The sequence below is a fragment of the Myotis lucifugus genome, unplaced genomic scaffold (assembly GCF_000147115.1).
Source record: "Myotis lucifugus unplaced genomic scaffold, Myoluc2.0 scaffold_194, whole genome shotgun sequence".
Classification (NCBI taxonomy): domain Eukaryota; kingdom Metazoa; phylum Chordata; class Mammalia; order Chiroptera; family Vespertilionidae; genus Myotis; species Myotis lucifugus.
In genome coordinates, this window is record NW_005871242.1 from 1,794,364 (window position 1) to 1,803,527 (window position 9,164).

The 9,164-nt window shown below is 48.0% G+C and overlaps 1 protein-coding gene across 6 annotated transcripts in view; it reads right to left on the reverse strand.

Annotated features, from left to right (window-relative positions):
* IKBKB (inhibitor of nuclear factor kappa B kinase subunit beta) overlaps window positions 1-7,365 on the reverse strand; it is a 52,824-nt gene extending 45,459 nt beyond the window's left edge. For 2 of the 6 annotated variants that reach the window (XM_014462896.2, XM_014462897.2), the window contains exons 1-2: window positions 7,212-7,363; window positions 6,371-6,493 (exon numbers count right to left, since the gene is read on the reverse strand). In XM_014462896.2, the coding sequence (XP_014318382.2) occupies window positions 6,371-6,475 (105 nt within the window). In that variant the 5' untranslated portion in view covers window positions 6,476-6,493; window positions 7,212-7,363. Of the gene's footprint in view, window positions 1-6,370; window positions 6,494-7,211 lie in introns of all 6 variants that reach the window. The other 4 variants (XM_006097052.3, XM_006097053.3, XM_023760812.1 and 1 more) reach the window with 2 other exon arrangements.
* Window positions 7,366-9,164: the final 1,799 nt, after the last annotated feature.

Here is a 9,164-nt window from a genome sequence, read left to right on the forward strand (position 1 = left end):
ATCCACAGGCCATTATAGCACAAGGGGGCAAGTGGTAATAACCTCTTCATTCCTTCTCCGGCGCTGCCCTCTAAAAGGAATGTTTCAGAAAGGAGGTGCAAAGCTGGGCCCTGAGAGACCCTAGTGACAGAACTCAGGCCTGACAGCCCAAAGATCCAGGGTCTGACTGCAGCTTTACCCCTGACTCAACAGTGTTGAACAGTCAGTGCTGAGAGAGCTCCGACTTCAACCCGCTCTATTCAGTTTAAACACCCAATGGACACAGTAGCCTCCACACTCACCACGGGGCTCAGGGATGAAGTAGGTCAGGGTGGAACGCCCTCATCCTTCGCCTGGTAAATGTGTGGCATTGAGCCTATTACTTAAGCTTCTGGGTCCTAATCCACAAGATGGAGATGACTCTACCCCTTCCGGTGCTGGCAGTTACAATGAGATGGAGGGTCTGATACACAGTGAGCCTTGAGTAAATGACACTGGTATCATTTCCTTTCTCTAGCCCTTTGCGCATGTTGCTCTACCCATCGGAAGTGCCCTGTCTTCTCCCATCAGACTATCTACAGTCTATTTCCTTTCAAGATCCTGCTCAAGTTCCATTTGCTCAAGAAGCCTTCGCTCTCCTCTGAGCATTCAAGAAAACAATATGGATAGAGCACCTAGACCAGCTGGCACACAACACTCTTGATAAATAGTAGCCATTATCATTTCCACACAACTGGGTGCTTATATTTCTAAGTAGTCGTCTTCCCTCCTCAATTAGAGCATAAGCACATTAAGGACAAGGTCATGTCCTTTCTCCCCTTGATGGATTCGTGATGGAGCTGAGGTCAGTGTTCAATAAATTCTAAATGAACTGACAAAAGTCTTTAAGACTTCAAACACACAGATAAGCTGAAATGAGCTTAGTCTTATCCAGTGAGGGGACAAGTAAAAGTCAGTACTAATTCAAAAAAGGGATGTTTAATAATACCTTACCTTTTATATCTTTGTAATAGGCAAGGCATATATGGCCTCATTTTATCCTCACACAAGCATCATTTGGGACCCAAGACAGTTCTTCCAGACCCTTTCACATCAAAGCACAGAGAATATATTTGTATGGCATCCTAGGACTTTTCCAGGAGCTTCCAGAGAGCTGCCCATGTCTGGCCCAGAGCCAAGGGGAACAACATCTTAGCATCCTCAAAATCCAAGGGGTAAGAGGGCACTGAGGAGACAAATGGTGATGGGAAAAATAAAATGTACTAAAAAAAAAATCCATGGAGGAAGTTGTGGCCCTAAGTCATGAAGCTGTCAGGATTTGAACCCAACGTTGTGTGACTATGAGTCATGTATTTTTCCCCCCTTTTCCCCACCAGGTGCTGCAGTCTAAGGCCACTCAGATCATCTCCTTTCCTCTTCTTTTGTTTTTAAGAAAGATCTTTTTGAAATGATCAGCCTATCTAGGCTGTACTGACCCTTGGGCTGAAGATGTAAGGGAGTAAGTACCAACGCAGCAAGGATTGTCAAGGCCCACGCTTAGTAAGGGAATAAAAAACTCAAGGACACAGGACTGAGGTCATGGTTACACTGCCCTTCCTCACCGGGGAATAATCTTTTTAGAGTTCTCTGTTAAACAAGGAAGACATCTATTTTGTCCTCCCTTTTTCCCTTACTGCTTTGAAATGGTTTAGACTGATTGTGGAGAACTGATAATGTCCTAGGGGTTTCCCCACCTTGGATTCCCCCACTATAGAGCAGTCACAGTGGTAGGTTCAGATTCCAAATCCTTCACTTACTAGCTTAGCCTCTTAGGGTAAGTGGCTTAGCCTCTCAGGTATAGTTCCGTTTTCTCAGCTATAAAATGGAATTAAAGACAATAGTACTTCCTTCTAGGTTTATTGTGCAGACTGGAGATAACGCATGTAAAATACCTAGCCAGGCCTGCCAATGTAGCGCAGTGGTTGAGCGTCAACCTATGAAATAGGAGGTCACAGTTTGATTCCTGGTCAGGGCACATGCTAAGGTTGTGGGCTCAGTCCCCAGTAGGGGGCATGCAGGAGGCAGCCAATCAATGATTCTCGCTCATCGTTGATGTTTCTATCTCTTTCTCCTTCTCTGTTCCCCACTGGAATTAATAAAAATATATTTTTTAAAAAACTAAAATAAAATAAAATTCCTTGCCCAATGCTGGCATGTAGTCGAGTCTCAATAAATGATGGGTCTACTATTAGGCATCAATTATCTGACTGAGGATACCAATGCTTAAGTTCTTTTATGCAATGTCTCTTGTGATAAAAAAAAAAGTCTCTTTTGTAGACAAGATAAAGCACATAGAGTATTAGGAAAACATGCATGATTATGTTAAGTATAATCATTACGCTTGACTAGAGTTAAGCAAATCGACCTTACCCTAGCCCAGCTGCATTCTTCAAAAGGTCCTGAACAGAGGGGTAACCAGCAGACAACACAACGCTCATGTTCTGATCCTGAACACTGATTCAAGAACCCCCACTAAGCACCTAACGCAGCTCTACAGATTTCTCCAACCAAGGAAGAACCTAGGAGGATGGTGCAGAACTTCCTTGGACTGAGCCAGGCTCGTCAGCAAGCAATCACTAAGAATTTGTGAACACTCAACTCCTCCCTCCACTTTCTATTCCACCACTAAGTCTTACCAATTCTACTCCTAAAATAGCTCTTAAATCTGCCCCCTTCTCTCCATCTCCACCACCATCAGCCCTGTCCAGTCTCTCACCTGGACTACCCAAAAAACCTCGTAACTGGTATCCCCACATGACAGGGTAGTGCCAGAGGGGTCCTGGTACCAGTTCCTCAGAGCTGATTGCTAAATATTTAGGAATTCAGTGAGAACTGGTTGTCAAACTGTCAGTGGCTTGAAATAAGCCATGATGGGGCTAGTTACTCTGCGGAAATCAGGGCTTTTTATTTTTGACAGCTGATTTCCCAGCACACCACTGCGTGGGCCCCTTCCAATCTGTCCCTGCAGTCAGCGTGGATCACCTTCAACAGCTTCCTGTTGCTTTCTGAATCACAGCAAACCTCCTCAGCAGTGTCTGACTCTCACCTTCTACACTTCAGCCTCTCTGAACCTTTCCGTCATCCTTCTTTCCAGTCACACTGGCCTTTAAGTCCCACCTACCTGCCATGACCCACCCCTCCACAGGGGCTCTGAACAGACTGCTCCCTCTGCCTGGAACTCTCCTCCCACATTCTCTACCCAAATAACTTCGTCAACCCCTCAGTCTCTGCTGGGTGCCACTTCCTTGGGAAAGCCTTCCCTGATGCCTAGTATAAGGACTCACTGCACTTGGCCCTCTCCCATGAGATACTTATCACAGTTGGGAGCTTACACTTATAATTATTGATTAATGGTTCGTTCTCTTTTCCAAAAAGGTCTTTATCAAAAACCAAACGGGTTTTAGTCACCATTGTATCCATCATAGACAATATTTGTGGACAGACTGAATGAATGATTTTGTCTACCTGATACATCCTATATAATAAAAGCCTAATATGCAAATCAACTGAACGGTGGAACGACTGGTGGAACGACCGGTCGCTATGACATGCACTGACCACCGGGGGAAGACGCTCAACGCAGGAGCTACCCCCAGCCCACAGGCCCCAGGCCAGCCAAGGCGGTACCCACAGGGGCCCCCGCAATCGCCCCACTAGTCGCCCCACAGATCAGCCCTGATCGCTGGCCAGGCCTAGGGACCCTAGCCATGCACGAATTTTGTGCACTGGGCCTCTAGTATATAACATAAAGATAGTTGGAATGAGGAAGTGAAAGAAACCCAAAGCCACAAAGAGCCCTGGCTGACCAGGAACTTAGAGCCTTCACAAGACACACTCCTACACACAGACAAAAAGGCATTATATGAGGCATGCCAAATAGTAGAGCTGAAGGAATTCAAAATTCCCACAGAATGAAGGAGTCTATGATGGGTTTATGGAGGAGACGGTCTAGGGCTGACCCTGGAGGAATGGGTAGAATTTATATAAAGCTGTCCCGGAGGGGGAGACTTGTCCCAGAGAGGGCTCAGCCGACAAACCTGTTGGGAACCAACAAAAGGCGGTAATGCTAGAAAGACAGGGAGGCCAGACTGCAGAGGGGCCGCAAACAGCAGGATGAGGAGGAGTTTGGTTGTTGGCTTTTTAAAGGAAAAACAAGTTAAGGGTTTTTTTTAATAAGGAAAGGAACTTGAAAATAGTTATTCTATGAGAGTAATACACACACACACACACACACACACACACTCTTAGGCCCATATATATGAAGCCGGAAATAAAATTTAATCTCACAATAGCTTTCCAAACCCAGAGAGCAGATGGAGGGCATTTTGAGCTGGAGATAACAGCCAAGTGGTACATTTGAACAAAACTCTTCTGAAGGGAACCAAGATGTCTCTAGTTCAGCTGCAGTAAGATGTTTGCCATAGTCAAGACTCCAAAAGCCCTAGCGTGTCTAGAAGCAGCCCAGCCCAGGTACATGGGGCTATAGGATGATCTGGTTCTTCTGCTGTAATGCTAGACCCTGGCTATACTCTGGCCAGAATAAACTTGAGCCAGTGGTGTTACTGAGGCCCCCTCAGCCAGGGGTAGGCTTTGCTAGAACCCTGGTTTACCAGTTGGGTATAAGAATGTTACTGTCGCCCTAACCGGTTTGGCTCAGTGGATAGAGCGTCGGCCTGCGGACTGAAGGGTCCCAGGTTCAATTCCGGTCAAGGGCATGTACCTAGGTTGCAGGCACATCCCCAGTAGAGGGTGTGCAGGAGGCAACTGATCGATGTTTCTCTCTCATCGATGTTTCTAACTCTCTATCCCTCTCCCCTCCTCTCTGCAAAAAATCAATAAAATATATTTTTGAAAAAAAGAAAAAAAGAATGCTACTGTCGTGCAGAGTACGATACTGGCTAGGCAGCAGACGCGATGGCTCTCGCTACTTGCTGCAGCCAGGCTCCTGGCAAGTGGTATGCAATCTGCCATTCCTTCAGTCCAAAAGGGTGCTCATGGCCAGGCCAGTTTTTCTCTGTGGTCAGAGCGTCGGTCAGTGGACTGAAGGGTTCAATTCCTGGTCAAGGTACAAACCTTGGTTGCAGGTTCCCCATCCCAGGAAGGGGTGCATGCGGGAGGCAGCCAATCAATGTGTCTCTCTCACCTTGATGTTTCTCTCTCTCTCTCTCTCTCTCTCCCCCTCCTCCCTCCTTTCCACTCTCTCTCTAGAAATCATTGGAAAAAATATCTTCGGGTAAAGATTAAAAAAAATAAAAAGGCTCAGCAGCCTTTGACTAAAAAGCAGGTGCCTTCAAGGACTTCGCTAGGTCTAGATTTTGGATCAAGAAGCTAATTTAGCTTTTTGATGAGTGAGAGTTCCCTAGCGCAGTGGTCTCCAAATTGGGTATATGCACTGCAGGGGTTACCCAAAACTGGAATCCAAAAAAAAATTAATTAATAAATTAAGCTTTTCTGATATTAACTATCTGGCACTCTCCTCCGATCTTTTGTCAAAAGGTCATTTGCCACTTCTGGTACTCGAGGCGTCCGGAGGAAAAGGGCATTTCACAGGCAGGGGTGGACAGGGGCCTACAGGGCAACGTTGCAGGTTACATGTGCTCTGCTTAGTTATAATTATGAGTTGTATTCTCTAATTTTTAATAACTCCCATAAAGTGGTTGAGTGGCTTAAAAAGGCTCCTACAGAGAATTTCAGTACGTGTAACACCTGCACAAGCGAATAGAAAAATGGAAGAACTAACACTTCTAGTGTGGGAAACTCAGGTCAGACATGTAAGGAGGAAAAACAATGAATTTTAATCAGATCTAAAAAGAAATCAGCCCAAATAACTCAAAATTATAAAAATTGTTTGAAATACGGATTTTCATCCCCAGATTCTTAACTATAATTCTCACTTGCGTGAGCCTCTGCGTATGTTATGCTGTGAAGTATTGCAAACACTGATAGGAAACTCAAAAATATTTCATTATTCCCATCTTTTAAATTTTTCTATGTGTATGTTTTATAACGGGATCTATTAGAACAAAATAGATTTAATATATGATAGTTTAATGTTAGCATAGACATATAATTTAAAATATCACTGAGGCTGAAAGCTTAAAATTCTTTTACTATTTATTTAGGTGGCATAGTCAGTAAGCTTGGAGACCGCTAACCGAGAGTCGGCATAGCGGCCCTGACACCCCCATCCTCAGGCCCCCTTCCTCACTCTCTCCCAAGAAGCCCTTGGCCAAGGTGAGCAGCATGCACCCACCTGGCACACGGTGGGGTACAGGCAGTGAGGGGGGCCTGTCTTCCACAGCCCGCACCCTGCCTGCCCATGGCCCTTCCCCGCTGCACGGAACCCCCCTACCTGATTGTGCCACCGGATGACGTTTCCGAATCCCCCGGTCCCAAGTCGCTCTTTCATTTCCCAGGCCCCACATGTCTGGGTTGGCAGGGAAGGTGACCAGCTCATTCCGATGCGGGGCTAACTCTGGAAGCAATTTGGGGTGGGAGACAAAAGGTTATGGTTCAGAAAGAATGGAACTCAAGGAGGTGGGGAAGGTAAGAGAGAACATAGCCTTTCCAGGTAAGAGAAGAAGAAACTGAGCTGGTTTGCAACGTGTGTGCAAGTTGGGCGTGTATTTTGGTTTGGGGAAGAGAGTTTTGTCTTTCTCACTTTCCCCCACCCCCGCCTCAGCCTGGGGTCAGCGAGCAGGGAGGCAGGTCATGCACAGGAGACGATGCCCTACAGCCCATGACCTCGGAAAGGGATCCCCGGCCTGGACCTGGGCTGGGGGGGAGGGGGCGCCGCGCCCTGCCCTGCCCTTCGGCCCCAGGCGGCAGGGGCAGAATCCGTCTGGGTTTCCCCACGGTCACGTGTGTCTTCCCACAGCCCCGGTGAATCACGGCGCTGCCCTGCAGCCAACCCACCTGGGAGCAGCACCCACCTGGGAGCAGCACCCACCTGGGAGCAGCCACCCCACCTGGGAGCAGCCCTGGATACGGCCCGCGAGGGCTGCTCTCCTGGGCTCCCCTCCAACCGCACTCCAGACAGGCTTCCACTCCCGGAACCCCGACTTCTAAACTCCACACAAATGTCTTCAGGGGCTCAAGTGAGGCGGGAGGTGCAGGCAGAGCAGAGGGGACCAGGGGTGGGCAGGTGTCCCGGGCCCCAGCACCGCGCGGCCCACGCCCGCCCGATGACTCACCTGTCGGCGGGGACCCGGGGCGGGGGCGGCGGGGGCTGCGGGGGCCGGGGCGGAAAAACCGGGGGCTCTGGGACCACCCCGAAGACATTAAAATGCGGGGATTTACATCGGCCAGCGGAGCGCCACTTCCTCAAACACTTCCTGCTCTGGCGTCACGGGTCACGTGGGTCGCCGCCCGCCCTTAAAGGGGCCGCCGCTGGTTCGCCACCCGGGCGGTACCCGGGGGCCTCGCGCTCCGGTGGCTCCGGGATAGATGCGTGTGGCTTCTAGGCGATTCTAACCCAAATTGCACAGGCTCTGCTCCGGGAGAGAGAACGGCCCTAACATAAGCCCTAAAATGCCAGAGTTGCTGTTCTCAACCTGTGGGTCGCGACCCCTTTGGCGGTCGAACGACCCTTTCACAGGGGTCGCCTAAGACCATCCTGCATATCAGATATTTACATTATGATTCATAACAGTAGCAGCATTATAGTTATGAAGTAGCAACGAAAATAATTTTATGGTTGGGTCACAACATGAGGAACTGTATTTAAAGGGCCAGCAGGTTGAGAACCACTGCAGGACTTGGAACTGGAGCGGTCTCAAGGACAGGGGTGCTGGGATCCCCCTCCCCTCCTCGCCTCCGGGGTGAGCTCGGCCCTGCTCCCTAGCTTCTAACCAGTGGGTTGACAACGCCCCCGGGGGTTGACTTAGGGCCTGTTTGCACGACTTGCAAGCCCGCTGGGCTCAGGCTGCGCTCCCCTGGTCTGGGTTCTTTGGCTCCTTATCAAGAATGATAAATCACAGCGACTCCTGAAAACTGACAGCCCCGCCTCCCTCTTTAAAAAAGAAAAATTTTAAAAGTGGGGGAAAAAATCTTAGTATTTGGTTCATAGTACCGTACTAAGAAGTTCAGAAGGTCAACTGAATTTCGAAGCAGCTACTGCCCTTGACCTTGGAGGATCTGGGACCAATTAACCAGTGCAAGCACCCACGTCTCCTCTTTAAAATGTCGGCTGTATTAGGTTGAATTGCATGCAGTTGTCATTTTTGTCAGCCAAAAGCAGTGGAAACATCAGCAACGAAGATCAGCGGTTTCATCTGCTGCAGCCCAAGAGCAGCAGGAAGATAGAGAGGAGGGCAGGCGAGTCAGAAAGGCAGGCGCCAGCAGGGTTGTTGTGAGGGACGGATGAGGTCATGGCAGAGGACACTGCGGCCTGAACAGAGTGCAGAGGCTGCAGTTAATTAATTCTTAGGAACGATGTCAACCCAAACAGAGGGGTCAGCGGAGCCCAGAGCCACACCAGGCAGTCTGGGCTGCTCAGAATTTCTCGATTTACCTGTGGTCTCTGCTAAATAGAGCACTCAAAGCAGGAAGAGAAAGGAGCATGAGTAAATCGTTGTAAATATAAGTGTTTGTTTAATAAGTTTTTTAAAAAAATAAAACATATTTCTTGAGCTCCTATATGTAGAGGAGGTAGGCCCTCTATAGAGTCTATTTCCTGTATGACATCCTGTCACCTCTGAAAATCACTGTCCCTGAAACTGAGAGAGACATCCGCTGATACCCGGCAGGCTGAAGGTTTATACTCTGCGCCACTGTAATTTAGGAGTTCTCATGGCTCAGCTCAGAATAACTTGGTTTTCAATAAATCTCTCTGATAAGTCATATATTACTAGATTTTTAAAAATTAATGATGGCCCAGGAAGGTGCTTCTGGGTTTCATCATGTTCCAGATATTTATCAGCTTACGCCCTGTTTTCCCTCCAGATACGACATGTCCACTGTCTATATCTGGTCTCATGGCTCAGCTCGGAATAACTTGGTTTTCAACAGAACATAAATCTCTCCGATAAGTCATATATTACTAGATTTTTAAAAATTAATGACGGCCCAGGAAGATATTTCTGGGTTTCATCATGTCCCAGATATTTATCAGCTTATGCCCTGTTTTCCCTCCAGATAAGACATGT